We start from the raw sequence: 16,599 nt of genomic DNA, 5'->3' as shown, positions 1-16,599 counted from the left end.
AAGGGGATCCAGGATCTTGACCCCCACAATTCCTCCCCCCATCCCCCCATCCTGAACAGCCACGCTATCACATGCAAACAAGCTCCTTCACTCTCTTCTGCAAAGGATCCAAATGCCACTCTGCCTGACAGGCATGCCCTCATCTCCCCCCACCCCTCCACACACACACGTCCACAAGCCTTGTAAACAGGGCCCCTCCTTGCTGGAGGAATCCGAGTTCACGCCGCCCCAGCCCTACGGAGAAGGGACGCTGCTTCCCTCCCCCCCCCCCCCCCAGCCTTCCGCAATACTGAGCCGAGGAGCCCTTTCCTAGGAAAAGGAACCGCAAGTCACTGCAAGACTCGGGCGAGCCGTGTAGTCCCCCGGGAGCCCCGCCCGACAGAGGCAGCCCCGTCCCCCCAGATACCTCCCCACCCCCCGCTTCTCCCCATAGCTAACGGCCCCTGCTCAAGTGACCTCCCTTTCCTCTCCCCACTACCAGCGCAACGGGGGACCCCCCGCCCCCCAGTTCCTCCTCGTCCGGGGCTGCCGCGCTTACAGTTCCTGATGTCGGAGATGAAGACGGCCAGCCCGCGCATCCCGTCCCCCTTCGACACAGCCGGCATCTTGGCGACAAAGCGAAGGCTCCCGCGGCCGCTGCTGCTGCTCCTGCTGCTGCTGCCACCGCCGCTACTCGCTCTGAGGACCTTTAGCCTCTGAAGCCGCCTCTCCGCCCACGCCGCCGCCGCCGCTCCTGAGCGCAAGCGCGGCGCTTCGGCTCCGTCGCCTCCCAGCCCAGCCCGACGGCTGCCAGACGGGGCCTCGAAGCGCCACCTCGTGTGCGGAGGAGGGAATGGGCGACGGGGGCCGCGGGGCCGGCGCAGCCTCAGGCAGAAAGGGCCCCGTGGAAATCCCGGGGGGTGTGGGATTTCCCCCAAAATTAGCTTGCGTAGGATGGAAAGATGCCGCACGTAGGCGTTGGCTCAATCTCGCGGGCGCGGACGGGGGCGCAATCTCACGCATGTCTACTCAAAAGTCAGACCCACAAATTTTTTAAAAGCAAACGCGTGTTCAAGTACAGTATTTCTACTCAGAAGTAAGTCTTACTGAGGCCAACGGGACTTACTCCCAGGAAAGGGAGAGAAGGGCCGCCTTACAGTGCAATCCTATTTATGCCTACTCAGAAGTAAGGCCACTTGAGTTCAACAGGCTTATAATGCACGCACGTGAGGGATTCAGCAGGCAGGAGAAAGATAAGCTCTTAGCTTTTTACTGGCATTCAGCAGACAAACTGTCAAACCGACATCTCAAATTGCCCTTAGATATCTTGGGGTCAATGGGCAAATATTCCGAGCATTTGGGACTAGTGTGTAAGTCATTGCACAACAGAGGGAAGGCTGAGTCTTAGCAATAAGAGAAGTGTTTTGTTTTAATTAATGCATAACTAAAACAAAATTAGTCACTTTCATTTTAGTATTGCATTGACCAAAACTATTTTTAAAAAAATAAATTTATTTATACTTTTCAGATATATAAATCAGCGCTGCCCCCCACCTACAAATATTATTGAAAAGCATTGAAAGTACTCAACTGAGGTTCTGCCCCCCAAGCAGAAGCTTGTCCCTCACAATATCCTATTTACAGGGTATTTTTACCCTTGATTTCTCAAGAGAAGCTCAACAACTTTGATTTTCGAAAAAAAGCTCAACAACTTTTATTTCCTACACTGCTATGAGACTGAAAGGAAAACTAGAATGAATGAATGAATGCTCATTGCAAACACACTAGGTAGACCCTGTGGGCTTTGTTTGATGGTGATACCACTTACTGGGAATACCCAAAGTGGTTAGGGTAGGGCCACTGTAAACAGGGCCATCTTTATCATATGCGCCACTGGGGTGCAAAGGTCTACCCACTGCTCCCAATTTGGGGGAGCAGGTCAAAGTTGTTGAGGTTTTAAGGAGGGGAAAATCGAAAACTGCTAACATGAAAAAATAAAAAGCGGCAGCGATAGCTCCATCTTCAGTTTTTGTGGTCATGCGAAAATGAAAGATACCACTAGGGTGTGCCACCGGATACATTGATTCTGCAACTTTTCCGCAAAAGAGAACGGAAATAACCCAGCAATTGACCGCGATCAACTGCCGCGGTTAAGAGCTTAGGTGGCTTCAGCGGCGGGCACCTGGCGCCCCCCGGAATTCAGCATCCGGGTGCCCCGCACCCCTTACACCCTCAGGTAGAGAAGGCTCTGACTGTAAAAACAATTACAGCCTTGCTTGGACATTGTAGCTGCTAATTCTGTGTGGGGAGGGCATGATGCCCATTTCCTCTCTCCAGTGCCTCTCAATTTCCTCCTGCTACGTTTCCTTCCACAATGAGGCCCCTATTGAAGTCCTTACTTTTACTTAGGAGCTGTTTTTATTTTTATTGCCATTTTAAAAAATTTTACATTTTAATGTCCTCCTTCCTCCAGTTTGTTGGCTTGCTTTCCTGCATCCCTGGTTTACTCCCCTTCCCTAGCTACTATTGTTCCTGAACATTGATTTTCCATTGCTGGTAATCTGTGAGTTGCCCTGTGATTCTGAGCAAGGAGCTGCCATGCCCAGGGTGAACATCACTACTTCTGACCACACACTGTGCTCCCAACTTCTACCTCTCCTCTTGATTCCCCTCCCTCTGCTCACCATCTGTCATCAAGCCTCTTTTAATCTAGCATCAGGACACTTGCTGTTAGATGACGTCCTCTTTTGTACTTGTGTATCATACCTTGCTTTCTGCCTCTGCCTCCAGGTGCTGTTCAACCCTTTTGCTTCCTATAATCTCAAGGGTGGCGGAATCTGTGACTGTCCAGATGTTGTTGGGACTCTAGCTCCCATGAGCTCCAGCCCTGTGGTCAGGGATGATGGGAGTTGGAGTCAAGCAATGTCTAGAGGAGCACAGGGTCCTTCAAACTGCTACATCCACATTCAGTTGTCCATTTCAGTATGAGAAACTGGTAGCTATTGTGCTCTACAGACTGTGGTTGATCACATTGGTAAGAGAAAGAAACTGTGCCCACATGCTCATGTATATACCCACTTAATTGACAAAGAAACTGTGCCCATCTGGTCTTTTTTTTTGCCAACCACAATGTGTGAATGTGAGAGTATCATTTCCACATGTTGTTACTATGGGTGCTTGTTTTAGGGACCACAGCGTTCTTATGTCTGAAGAAAAGAGACTGGCTGTTAGGACCTTGTGCGGATGCTTCCCACCTGAGGGGAGTCTGGCAGACTGGCCACTGTGTCCTCAGTGATGGTGTTGCTGGCCTGAAGACTGACCATTGTGATTTCATAATGACATTGCTGGCCTGAAGACTGGCCATTGTGACCTTCTGCTGATGCAGCCCACCTGATGAAAGCAGACTGGCCTCTGTAATCCCATGCTGATACTAGTTGTGAAGACTAAGCACTGTAATCTGCTGCTGATACACCTTGCCTAATGAAGAAAGACTGGCCAGTGACGGAATGCAGGAGGGGAAAGCCTTGCTGAAGGCAAAACAATCTTGCTGAAAAAGGGGACAATGAAGTCTACAGGTGGGTTTGTTTGTTTTAATTTTAGGTTCTGCTCTTTAGCTCTAAAGAGAAGCACAGAGACTGTAAAGAATGAGGGAAATGCAAATGCTTCTGAGGATTAAGCTGTACATGATCTAGAACATGGAAGTACGTAATTCCTCACACCATCTCTACTTTTCTCCCATGGCAAGCTGTATTATCACATGCATTATCCCATAGATGAACATAGGCAGAAGTCCAGTGGAGGTTGGTCCTTTAGGACAAATGGGGCACTGCCCCACCAAGATCGTTCTGTCCTTGGTCCTTGGTCAGCCCCCACCTACCTGCCTTCTTACTTGCATCCAGTCCAGGGAGGTAGCACTGGTTGTCAGTCTCCATCTCAGTGTTGCCTCTTGCAGAGCAGCTTGTAAGCACATGTTCCCAAATGTCCTTAAGATTCCCCTTCAGACCATCCCACTGAACCCAAGAAGGTTGGAAGTGGAGCACGTGTGGACATCATGCACAGGAATGTTGGTTGGTATGCACGGGCTATGCCCTCTCTCCACTGAACAGGGCTATGGTGGCTTTTTGAATGCCAGGAACATGCACTTTCCTTGCAAGAGAAGAATTTATCTCAAGGGTGGATATCTTCATGTATCTCAACAATCTTGGTAACCATTGCACCAATGGTGTTGAACCTGTGGCTCTCCAGATGTTTTTGGACCACAGTTCTCATAATCCCTGATCATTGGCTATGCTGGCAGGGGCTGATGGGTGTCAGAGGCAGACAATATCTGGTGGGCCATAGGTTCAACACCCCTTGCAATACAGGGAACCTGAGTAAAGTAAGAGTGAAGGTGCTCACAGGCCGTGAGCCATGATAGCATCAAGTACCCTGCCATCCTTAGAGTTCCACGCTAAGGCTAGCTAAAAGGAGACAAAGGGATCCCTAAATATACACTGGCGCTTACCACTTAAGATACAACACAGGCAGCAAAATCAGGCCAGCGTATGGGGTGGAAATATTAAAAGAGAGAACGGGAAACAAAACACATAAGGTTCCCAACTTGTCACACCAGGAGGGCTCCTGTGCCTTGGACAACAGCCCAATGGACAGCAGAAGAACAAGCTCCAGTTCTATGTGAAGAATCCCATCACCTATTGGATGCATAAGCTGTCTGTCTATCAAGAAGGTAGCAAGGATACACGAGCAAGTAGGTTGGCAGCCCCTAAGAGGAACAACCAGCAGCATCCTGAACATGGTACATGTGGCGTTTGCCCTCCTATGTGTGTGACATCATACTGGGTTCATAGGGAAAGGGTTAACTAATTGTAAAATGACTAACCTATGGGAACCCAGGGGGCAGAGTTAACTGTGTATAAGGTTTAAGCACAGAGGGGTTTTTGAGTGAGTTAGAGTTGTTGAGAAGACAGTCTGGAGTTAGAAGAGACAGAGAAGATAAGTCTGTGGGTTGGGCTAGTCTGGTGTGAGAGAGTGCGAGCATTTGTTAAGAGGAGTCAGTCAAACAGTTGAGATAATCAGCCAGAAGGTATAGACCAGTAAAGAAACTAAAGTTAAGATAAGGTAAAGGTAAAGGTACCCCAGCCCATACGGGCCAGTCGTGTCCGACTCTAGGGTTGCGCGCTCATCTCGCTCTAGAGGCAGTGAGCCGGCGCTGTCCGAAGACACTTTTGGGTCACGTGGCCAGCGTGACGAAGCTGCAGCTGGCGAGCCAGCACAGCACACGGAAAGGACGTTTACCTTCCCGCTGTAAAGCGGTACCTATTTATCTACTTGCACTTAGGGGTGCTTTCAAACTGCTAGGTGGGCAGGAGCTGGGACCTAACAACGGGAGCTCACCCCGCCATGGGTATTCGAACCGCCGACCATACGATCAGCAAGTCCTAGGCACTGAGGTTTTACCCAGAGCGCCACCCGCATTAAGATACTGACAGGAATATTACCTGAGAAACCATAAACTTGTTAATGTTTGTAAAATAAACTCCCCCCCCCGACACACACTTTTAACAACTGACTGAACTCAGTGTTTTACCAGAGAGTAACTAGTTGGTGGCAGCGGGGAAGCGAGCACAGTGGTGGCACAGGGATCAATAGACCCTTAAACGGGGACCCTGTGTGATCGCCACTGTATGGGAGATTAGCAGCTAAACCTAACAAATGCATATTATTGCTAGTTAGCATGAGAAGGGAGTAATGCCCCAGAGCTGTATTGCTGACAGGTAGATATTCAAACCATAGAAATACAGTTGGTAGAGTTGGCTCTGTGTGATGTAATTTCTCCTCGCTTAAAGAAGAAGGAGCAAATAGTACTTCCTGTTCCTCTCTTTTCTCTCTTCCTTTGAACAGCATTGAATGCAGCCTTTGCTGTGAACCAATGCTTGCTTATAAAGTAATTACATTTTATTTTTAAACTTACTTTACAAGTTGTTGCCTTATTCTTTGTTAAGCAGGGTAAGAAGCAGGAAGCCAGCTTACTTGGTTAGCTGCACTTGCACTAAAGGAGACTTTGCAGCCTAAATCCTAATTTTGCTGCCAAGGATGGGATTTTTAAACTCTCACACATGAGCACCTGGAAGGGTAAATTGCATATATATATCTCCTCTCCTACCATGGGCGTAGACAAGGGGGGGGGCAGCTGCCCCCCCAATCAAGTAAAACAATAGAAATACTTAACTGACCAATCATGTCGGTTCTGCCCCCCAAAAACGGAAGTCCTGCCCCCTCCTAACAAAAATCCTGGCTACATCCATGTTCCCTACCCATTAAAAGCCACCCCACACCTTGCTGGTGACAAGATGGGAGTGTCTCCTGGGCTGCATGGAACAGAGTGTGGGAGAAGATTGTGTATCTGTGGGAGAGCAGCCTATAGAACAAATGAGCAATAGGCAGCAGCTGTAGCACAAAGTCCTTGAACAGGTGAGGAGATGTAAGCTGAAAGTAAGTGGTGCCACCTGAGTGCTGGTGGTTTAGCGTCCTTTAGGGATGTGGAGACTACAGTGACTGAGACCTTGGGGATTGTACTTGAACTGTGTATGTGCAAGAGTAGCTTCTTCTGCTCTATGTGTTGGGACTGTGATCCTGCAAGGCAAAGTGTTTGGTCAGCAATTGCAGTGGAGTGGGTGCTGGCCCTGCGTGAGAGGAACTGTTCCTACCATTCCAGGGAACAGAGTGTCCCAGCAATGCTGTTTGGGTAAGAGGAAGTATTCACATATAGCAGAGTGGTGGGAGGGAGAAAATGGGAGGCAGTTGTTGCAATAATATCCTATGACATTTTTGCTTCATGCTCTGTATGGTTTTATTTATGGCTTTTGCAGACTATTATATGCCCCGCCCTGTGATTAATGTGCTGAAAGATCTTAGGCTGCATTATCTGATATCTCTGCTAGAAAAAGGGAGATTTCTTGTACTTGTATCACACCACAGTTTAAAAAACTACTATTATTATTAGTAGGTAACAGCACAATTCTAACCAGTCTACTCAGAATTAGTCCTATTGGAAGTAAGTGGCAATCTAACACTGCCAAGCATTGCATTTTCTCAGGTACAAAATATTTTGGTCTAAGTGTTGACAAAATATATTGTTTCTGCAACAATTAAGCAGCCAGCCATGAAGCATGAATCAGAACTGTGAATACTCTGAGCCTAATGTAAAGTTAAAAATTCAGCACAAATCATTTTATTTTATTGTATAATTCACTTCACTTCTACACAGCTGCTCTGGACACAAACCCCCACTTTGTGCCTGTTAAAAATCTGATTCAACCACTCCTCCTTTTCTGAGATTTCTTTAGGCATTTACTGTCTAGCTTTGTTTGCTACATAATAGCTAGAAACCTCCTTTAAAATGAAAATAAGGAAGCTTGAGATTTTCAGGAACCACATTCTGTTTCAATTCTGTACTTGTGTGGAATAAACCCAGCCCTGGGTAAGATATATGCAGAAATCTGCATTTATGGTGCAGGCAAAGGAGATAATGGGCTTCCATGCTTATGTTCATATTATGAAACAAGGATACTCTACCTTTGAATACTTGTGTACAAATGAAATTTCTGCATGTGAAGTTTTATTTTAACCTCCCACCACAATAACTACTACAGCAAGGCGAAACGAGAGAAAAGAAAGAAAAAAAAAGCTCACGCAATTCTTAAAAGGAAGAAAATTCTGTCCATTTATATTTATCTACCCAGATAACCATCAAGACAGCAAATCTGTGCTGCTTGCTTGAGGGGAAGCCCCGTTAATTACTTCCGAGTAAAGGTCAACATTCTTGGATTCAGGGGAAATAAAGTCCAATAGCGCTTGTGGAAATCGATCAGAAACCGCCATGTTCGAACATGGCTCTTTAAGAGATGCCTTTGGGATGTTCTCTAATTTGGAAGGAAATTGGCAAGACTTGCTTGAGAACGCAGCGAGCTTCCTTACACGGAGTCTGATCTGCATTTCCCACGCCAGCCATTCCCAAACTGGTACCCTCCAGATGTTTCCGACTACAACTCCCATCAGCCCCAGCCAGCTGTGAGTTGTAATACCAAGAACGATGTGGAGGGCGCCAGGTTGGAGAAGGTTGGTGTACCCTAGCAGAGGTTCAGTAAAGCTTCAATATTTCTCGGGTGTGTGTTTCCTACCTGGACTTTACGTCCGAGGAAACAGGGAAACGGGCTCGTGCGCTCCCTTGCTTTGCAGTCCTAAATATCCAAGAAAGAAAGGAAAGATTGTGATTGTAATGTTTGACCGTGTGATTAACTGCACGAGGCATAACTGTGTTCCCTGTCTCAGACTCAGGAGTAGTCCTGCTTGTTTCAGTGAGTTTCGCGCGCACAAGATTGCCGCCCGCAACCCCAAACGGGGCTCAGGGCGCCCCTGCCTCTCTCATTTCTCGCCTTGCGAGGGAAAGAAGCGCTCTCCGGCAGCCAAGGCGGCTCCTTTAAAAGGCGTGCGCCACGCGGCTCCCGAGCCGCCGTTTTCACTTCCGAGTTGAAGCAGATCCGGTTTGCAGAGGGAAAACGAGGGCACGAGCGCGAGTCACTGACAAGGTGGGAGGGGAGACCGAGAGTCAGCCTGCGCGCCCCCCGCCCGCCCCGCGCTCTTCCCCTCGCCCTGGAGTCAGCTTTGGGGCAGCTGTCACGCGCCTCTGATTAAGCGAGCGCGGGGCGGGGAGCGAGCCGCTTCGGGCTCCTGCGCTAAAGAGGCGAAAGGCGGGAAGGAAGATCCCTGGGCTGCTTTGTAATTCGGGTGCAATTCCGTCTTGCTTTCCGCAGGCGGCCGCCTTATTTAAGACTGGAGGGGGGGTCGGGGGTGGACAGCGGACGCCTGTGTCCTTCCCGTCGCGTTTCATCTCCATTCATTCTCTCTGCACCCTCGTCGGCATCCGACACTTTTCTGCCTTCCTGATAGGCTTTGTGTCGGTTGAGTTCCACTTATGCACTCCCAGCTCACAAGCCACGTTGGCTCGTCTGTAGCAGCTGCCACTCCTTCAGCTTGGGACTGGCAATCAGCGCCCCCGCCCCATGAGGCCAGATGAAGCGACTGCCACCTCTCTTCCCATTCTCGGTGTAAATCTTCCCTCATCCCATCCTCCATGGTGGGGAGCAGGGGGCCATTTGGGAGTCCATCTCAGGTGCCAACGTGTCTTGGGCCAGCTGTGCTCACAATTACTGAAGTAATGAAATAAACAGAGCCCTGTTGCTGGATCAGGCCAAAGGCCTGTCTAGTTGGACAATCTGTTCTAAGAGTGGGCAGCTATCCCATGCCTGTGGGAGGCTGGCAACTCGCTTGGTGATTCCCAGCAGAAGGTATCTAGTGGTATACCTGTACTGCTTCTGGTCCTGGAGGGTAATGCACACAGCTATCACAACTTGATAGCTTTCTTGAATTTGTCCAACCCTGTTTTAAAGCTGTTGAGATCTTTCACTATACCTAGTGAAATGCCACAAATGCCATAGTTTAACCATGCTCTGTGTGACATACTTTTGTCTCTCCTTGAACTTCCATCATGCAGCTTCATGGATTGCTCCTGGGTTCGACTATTATGGGAGAGGGAGATTACACATAGGAGAATTGTCAGAACCCCATGATAATTATGGTTGCCCTGAACTGGACAAAGTATTCCAAGTGCAGTTGCACCATAAATTTGTATAATGGCTTTATTATTATGTTGACAGTTTTATTTTCAGTCCCTTTCCTAATGATCCCTAGCATGAAATTTGCCTTTTTCATAGCTGCCATGCACTGGGCCAGCATCTTAATATAGCTATCCACCATGTTTCTAATTTCTATTACCTTGTCAGTCATTATCAGTCAAGACCCCACACTCATGTTTGTGTGTGTGTGTGTGTGTGAGAGAGAGAGAGAGAGAGAGAGAGAGAGAAATCTGGCTCTTTTGCTCCAATGCACATCACTTCACAGTTATACATTGAATTGCATTTGTCATTTTAATATCCATTGACCCAGTGTGGAGAGTTCCTTTTGGAGCACCTTGCAATCCCTTTTTGTTTCAAACACAGTGAACAATTTGGCATTTCCAAACAAAGCCACCAGAATGCTTACCCCTAAGTCCAGATCATTAATGACGAACAAGTTAAAGAAGTGCAGGTCACAGTATCAATCCTTGAGGAGACCCTACTCTGTCCATATGCTTTTTGACATACTCTGACAACTCAAAAAAGTTAGTGAGGCAGAACTTGTCCTCACAGAAGCCATGATGTAAAGGCAGGTGAAGTGAGAGGAATAAGGTTTCCCTCTTTGTCTGCAGAGATAACTGTGAGGGGAAAAGACACTTGGAGTGAAGCAACAGCATGATTAAGGCTGCAGTCTCATGCACACTTATTTGAGAGTAAGTCCCCATTGAACTCAGTAGACCTGTGTAGGATTACACTGTAAGAGTAAAGTCTCTGTGGAAAAGTGTTCATGAATAATATTTGGAATGCAGCTGCTGGGTTGGTGAGTGGGGCAGCCTGATGGCACCGTATTTCACTGGTCCTGAGAGCACTGCTGCATTAACTGCCAGTGAGCTGCCGGACCCAATTTATTGTTGTTAGCTGCCTTGGGTGTGATTCATGGTAAGGTGAGAGATGAATATGTATAATAAATCCCTTCAGCAAAATCCTCATGGATTTTGTTCTCAGGCATAATTTGTTTTTCTTGGATTGTTCACTGTCAAATAACTAAATTCATCCTGTCTGCCCCCAATATTAGCCTAAACTTCTGTTTTCAGATGCCTTGTTTATCTGTTTACTGAAGTGTATGTACATTAGTAACAACTACAAAACATATTCTGAAAGTGTAGGGGAACATCATCTGTAGGCTGTCTAGAATGCATTTCTGTGGGGGGCAATGGAATAGGAATAAACATTAATCATGTCGAGTTTGGGCATGGACCTCCGCTTGGACAATGAAACTTCCCCCACCCCAATCTATTCTCTGCAAAGGTGGAGGAAGAGGAAGTTCTGGCGCATGAACACCAGCTTTCTAGGTTCCTATGCTTCCCATGCGCCCCTCCCCCATAGAATTCTTGCTTTTCTCATTTGCAATTTCATGCATATTTAAAGTAAACTAAAACTCATGGGTTGTATCCAACAAAGGTGGTTCTTTAGTCTATCAAGCTTCATACTGTCTACAGACTTTCAGACAAGGGTGTTTCTCAGCCCCATATGTAGAGGCCAGGGGTTACACAGGAACATAGGAAGCAGTCTTCTACCTAGTCAGGCCATTGTTCCACTAGCCCAATATTGTCTACACTGACTGGCAGCAGCTGTCCAGGGATTCAGACAGTTTTCTCATTGCCCTACTTAGAGATGCTGGGGATTGAACCAGAGACCCTGTGCATGCAAAACAGATGCTCCATCACTGAACTTCAGCCCTTCCCTGAATACTTCCATTGTTTTTAGATAATACACATGTGGTGTAGCAGGTGTATTGGAAAGGGCATTTCCACCTCTCCCATGAAGGGACAATGTCTCTTTTGTAGTAATGTTTGAAATTGACATACTAGCATTTTTGTTAAAAAATTATTTTAAAAAATTAAACATCTGCTGACTTGCTAGATGGCACCTTTTTGCCAACCAGATTTTTATTTTTCATAATCGCCTTAATTAACTGATTAATCAGCTAACAGTTGCAAGCCCGTAACAAAGTCAGGTTAGTCTGTTGCAGCAAAACCAACACTCTTATGGTAGCTTCAATTACAAATGTAATTATTTCATTGATTTGTGACCAGGAGGGCTACACAATTTCTGAGAAGAGGCTTTAAAGCTATTGAATTTGGCAAGCAAGCATGACAGGATAATTTGCAGCTAAAACAAGCTTGTTTTATTTATTAGTTGTATTATATGCTAAAGAGCAGATAAATTTTCTCCTTAGGCTAATGTTGGATACATTAAGGACTGCCCTGGCATTCCCAGAGTAATGGCCTCTATAAATTTACCCCAGCCTCACCTAGTTTGCTTTGGATAAATTAGAATGTAAATACTTTGGAAGCAGGGTGGGCATTGCAACCACCACTGATAATATGTCTTAAAGAGTGCATTAGAGGCACCTTGTACAGTACATTTAGGAAAATTACAATCTGATGGGCTGTTTTGATACCAGTATTACACTATAGAAACTGCAGTTGTGTCCCATGTAGTGTAGGAGTTGCAGGCAAACATTATTTCCTAACAATGACAAATGTTAATTCCCCCCTAGCAGCTGTTGTTGTTACTTTATTTATAATTATTACATTTATTACCCACCCTTCACCAATTAAATTTCTAAGCCACTCTTCATCCAGAGAACACAGGGCGGTTTACAATATAATCCCTCCCCCCACAAAATACTGTAATAACAAACAAAAACTTCATCACCCCTCCCCAACAGTTTAAAAGGCCATAGATTGTTTAATTAATCAAAGGCCTGGAGGAAGAGGAATGGTTTTTCCCCTGGTGCCTAAATATATGGAACAAAGGTTCCAGGCAAGCCTCCTTGGGGAGAGCATTCCACAAGTGGGAAGCCACCATAGAAATGGCCCATTCTCGTATTGGCACCCTCTGGATCTCTTGTGGTGGTGGGGCACATGAAGAAGGGCCTCAGATGATGACTGCAGAGTCTGGATCAGTGTATATAGGGAGAGGTGGTCCTTGATCTTAACAACTGGGAGGGACTGTAGGGAAGGTGTTCTTTCATGTATTTGGGACCTAAGTCATTTAGGGTTTCAGACGCTAGATTGAGCACCAATAAGAATAAGAATAATAAGAATTAGTAATAATTTTATTATTTATACTCTGCCCAACTGGCTGGGTTCCCCCAGCCATATTGAACCCGGAAATGAACTGGCAGCCAATGCCAGCTAGCATTTCGGTTATGAATGTGCAAAGTTGCCTTAAAGCAGGAGAGGGGAGCCTGTGCATCAAGGGCCATATGCTATCCCCTACCTAATTTAATGCATTTGGCAAGGAGGGGAATAACAGGGAAAGGGAACGGCAGAGAAAGGGGGCTCAGGGGTAAAGTGAATCATAGAATCATAGAGTTGGAAGAGACCACAAGGGCCATCGAGTCCAACCCCCGCCAAGCAGGAAACACCATCAGAGCACCGTCAGAGCACATCAGAGTGTGTCAACAACACTTGGAGGGTCACAGGTTTCCCCATCCCTGGTCTCTATTCCACTGGCATTGGGTCTCTGTGGCAGACTCCCCTCCTCCTTTCACTGAGATCCTTATTAAATTTACAGAACCTGCCATGCATGTGCTCTGCCACTGAAGAACATTCCTTTGGCAACAACTACTCTTCTTATTCTCAAGTAGGGTTGTCGTCTCACAACAAACTCCTTATTTTATTTTTTTCTCTTCCTCAATAAAGAAATTAGAGGTGACGGGCATAGCTCAAGCTGCCATGAGATGGATCGCAGTCAGCCTTGTTGTGTTTGCCCTGGCTTCTCGGGTGGCTAATGCTACGTTGTCAAAGACAGATACCAAAAAAGCTGCCTCAAAAACTCTGGAGGAAAAGGTAGGAGAAGCTGCTTCATGGCTTGGAATTTTTGCAAAGATTCATATTGAACACTCTGGTGGATTTTGTACTCTGACCTAGTGGTGTTAACATTTGCCTATAGGGTGACTGAATATTGCAAAAGTGAATTGGAGCCAAACTCCCTGAACTACAGTATCCCTGATTCATGTGTAAATTGGGTGGTGGGTTTGACTCTAGTTTTAACATGGAGCTGGACAGGGGACAAAGGTGGGTAGGATGGCTGAGTTTCTTTCTCTTATCTACACACACCTTTTCATACACCATTCCACATCGTACTGTGCATGTGAATCGGGCATGATTAAACAAGACTGGCTGCTTCCATCATATCTGGGGTGCAATAAAATATGGATATATTTACAGTGCTATTTAGGAGTAAACTACTTTTGAACATGGATGTTTTCTTTAGTTGTTATTAAATCTACGATAATGGTTTGTTGGCAGACTCACCATTCAGATAAAAGAGTGCAAGACCGTGGCCTGGTTTCTACCGATTTAAAGACGAAGGATATTATCCTAGAGTACAAAAGCTACTGTGCCAAAAAAGCACGAGAACGACACTTTGGGGGAGATGTTTTGGGCTACATAACGCCTGTAAGTACTGAGAAAATGAAAAAGTTGGGATGCAGCTAGTTGTAGGAATGCTGGTATCTGTTGCATGGTTTGTGGCTTTGTGTGTATATATAGTATTTGGGTTTTCCCGCTCTCTGTTTCGAATAAAATTTGGGGCTTGATCTACCATTAGACGGGGTAGGGTAGTTGCCTCAGGTGGCAGGTGCTTGTGGGCAACAGGGGCACCCTTCCCACCAAGCCCTTTCTTCCAAGCCACCTGGCTATCCCCCATCCCCCTCTGTTGCAGAGCAGATCTGTGTGTGCCAAACATGTAATGAACCGTCTAAACTACCGTTGGGTACAATGCAGAGTACTTTTGGAGCTGTCAGTATTTAAGTAAACTACAACTGCCTCTCCAGTACATAAAAGTGGCCTAGGTGGTGAGGAACAAGGTCATATTGTCCTTTGCCTCAAACCGCAAAATATATTGGGCTAGCTGCTGGAAATGGAAGTTCTGAGCTGAAATTGGGACCATTGACCTCTTCCCTGCATTTAATACAATTCTAGGTGGTTTGTTATGGATTTTGCCCTAATACCTTTTCCTCCTCCCTTTTCCAGTGGAACAGCCATGGCTATGACATTGCTAAGATATTTGGAAGCAAATTTACGACTATCTCGCCAGTCTGGTTGCAGGTGAAGAGAAGGGGCAAGGAGAGGTTCCAGGTGACAGGGCTCCATGATGCTGACCAAGGTTTTCTTTTGTGCTTGATATCCCATGCCCCATGATCTGTGTCTAGTGCATTTGCTGTTTGGCTTTCCAGTGTTAACATGCATTTTGTGATGCTATACAATGCTTTCCTTCCATGGCAGAAAATTTGATAGAATAACTGGATGCATTCTCTATAACACAAAAGTATGCTTTAACTCTGTCATAATCCAGCATGTTGGCTTGAGCTAGGAACTCCCAATTATAGCTCTGATGCTGAATTCATTCAGAGGCAAAAAATACTCCGGCACCTTGAAGTTAAACAATTTATTGTGATGCGAGTCTTTTCAGGCCATTTCCTAGTTCATTGGATGCATGTAGTAGCAGACAATAAAAGCTAAGAGAGGTGCATATACAAGTGTGCGTGTTAACAGTGAATACTTGAAAAATGTGGTAACTTTGATATTCCTGTGCGAAGTCTCACCACCCATGAATTTTGAGAATATTTGCAGCCAGACACTCCTGCTTGGGACACCCCCCCCCTCCATTAAAATATGTTTGGTATTTCTGCATACGGTGGGTTTCACCTGAGCATCTTGATATCTCTCACTTGTGTCTCAGTGATTGCATTTTGGCTCTGTTCCTGTTGAAACTCAACCACCTGAGACTGTTGTTAAAAGGAGCAAGTAGGACCTGCAACAAAATGTTGCTGTCATGGACACAGATGAATGGGGGGAGGAACCAGCTGGGGAACCACCAAGGGAAGAAGGCCTAGAGGTGATGGGACAACAATGAGTGGTCAGACAGAGAAGACTGGGAAGAGATGTAGGAAGTGGAAGAAGTAACAGGGCTTGGTGAGCTGGGAGAGTCTGTAGCAGACAGAAGTCAAGAATCAGAAGCGTAAGCTGGTGAGTGGGACTGGAAAAGGCAGAGATGAGTCAGGCTGGTGAAGAGTGACATGTGTCTCCTGTTCCTGCTGCAACAAGCTCCACTCTCCCCTGTTTCCCAGAACCTGGAGATGCATGAAAAAGGTGGAGGAGAGATTGACTGCATGCAAGTGCAGTCTCCCATTGCTTGGAAAAAGCCCTGGCGAGGAGGAGACAGACAGCTGCGAGGAGGCAGGGACCTTTAGTATCAGCAACTGATTCTATGATTTTATGCACCAGGAATGAGCTGCTGTGCTCATTAGGCATGACACTCATGCAAGTCAGTGGAGACCGTGTTTTTGCTAATAAAGAATTAACTCCAGCTTTAAACTTTGTGGTTACTGACAGGCATGCTCTATGACAATTGCAGTAGGGAGTGCTCCTGTTCCAGTTTCCAGCCACTCCATTTCATTCCATTCCCTACCCCTCACTCCTCCATTCAGTCAGCAGTTCGTGTCCACAGAGTCTACTTGGTTTTTGGGCTGTTTGGTTCCCCTCTTTCTAAAAGTGCTTTTGCACTTCTGCAGACTTGGGGTCCCCCTGCAAGTGTGCTGATACCTTCCACATCTGAGTGTGATTCTGTTTTGGCTGCATTGTAGCCGTCTCCCCTAAAGTGAACAGTGACACAAATGCATCTCTGAATTCTCAGGTAGTCACAAAATTTGGCAGGGATTCTGGGCATTCATATGTGAATGTTGATATTTGCAAACTTCGACTGTAACACAAAATTTCCTACTCCCATTCAACACCCAATGGGGGGAAATACTGTTTTACAAATTGACATTGAGACATAATACAACTTAAAAACAAAGAATGTATATGAATCAACCTATTGAAATTAAGGAGATCCAGCCATTATTTGATTATGGAACCACAGCCAACCA

The 16,599-nt window shown here is 46.3% G+C and overlaps 2 protein-coding genes across 13 annotated transcripts in view; one reads left to right on the top strand and one right to left on the bottom strand.

Annotated features, from left to right (window-relative positions):
* The window catches only part of AP2A2 (adaptor related protein complex 2 subunit alpha 2), a 61,292-nt gene extending 58,471 nt beyond the window's left edge, over positions 1-2,821 (bottom strand). The window contains exon 1 of one of the 5 annotated variants that reach the window (XM_083427700.1): positions 2,746-2,821. Coding sequence is in view for 4 of the 5 variants with exons in the window: in XM_083427698.1 (XP_083283824.1) it covers positions 539-605 (67 nt within the window). In the remaining variant the exon portion in view is untranslated. Of the gene's footprint in view, positions 1-538; positions 1,201-2,745 lie in introns of those variants that run through there. The other 4 variants (XM_083427698.1, XM_083427699.1, XM_083427697.1 and 1 more) reach the window with 4 other exon arrangements.
* Positions 2,822-3,384: 563 nt separating this feature from the next.
* The window catches only part of CHID1 (chitinase domain containing 1), a 92,227-nt gene continuing 79,012 nt past the window's right edge, over positions 3,385-16,599 (top strand). For 2 of the 8 annotated variants that reach the window (XR_014508081.1, XR_014508082.1), the window contains exons 1-5: positions 3,386-3,554; positions 4,592-4,774; positions 13,367-13,513; positions 13,976-14,125; positions 14,702-14,834. Coding sequence is in view for 6 of the 8 variants with exons in the window: in XM_083428093.1 (XP_083284219.1) it covers positions 4,772-4,774; positions 13,367-13,513; positions 13,976-14,125; positions 14,702-14,834 (433 nt within the window). In the remaining 2 variants the exon portion in view is untranslated. Of the gene's footprint in view, positions 3,555-4,591; positions 4,775-8,073; positions 8,098-8,486; positions 8,568-13,366; positions 13,514-13,975; positions 14,126-14,701; positions 14,835-16,599 lie in introns of those variants that run through there. The other 6 variants (XM_083428097.1, XM_083428094.1, XM_083428093.1 and 3 more) reach the window with 5 other exon arrangements.

This window comes from Podarcis tiliguerta (genome assembly GCF_965153285.1).
Source record: "Podarcis tiliguerta genome assembly, chromosome: 1".
NCBI lineage: Eukaryota > Metazoa > Chordata > Lepidosauria > Squamata > Lacertidae > Podarcis > Podarcis tiliguerta.
Note: the sequence above shows the minus strand (reverse complement) of the source record. Positions and strands in the feature narration are given on the sequence as shown.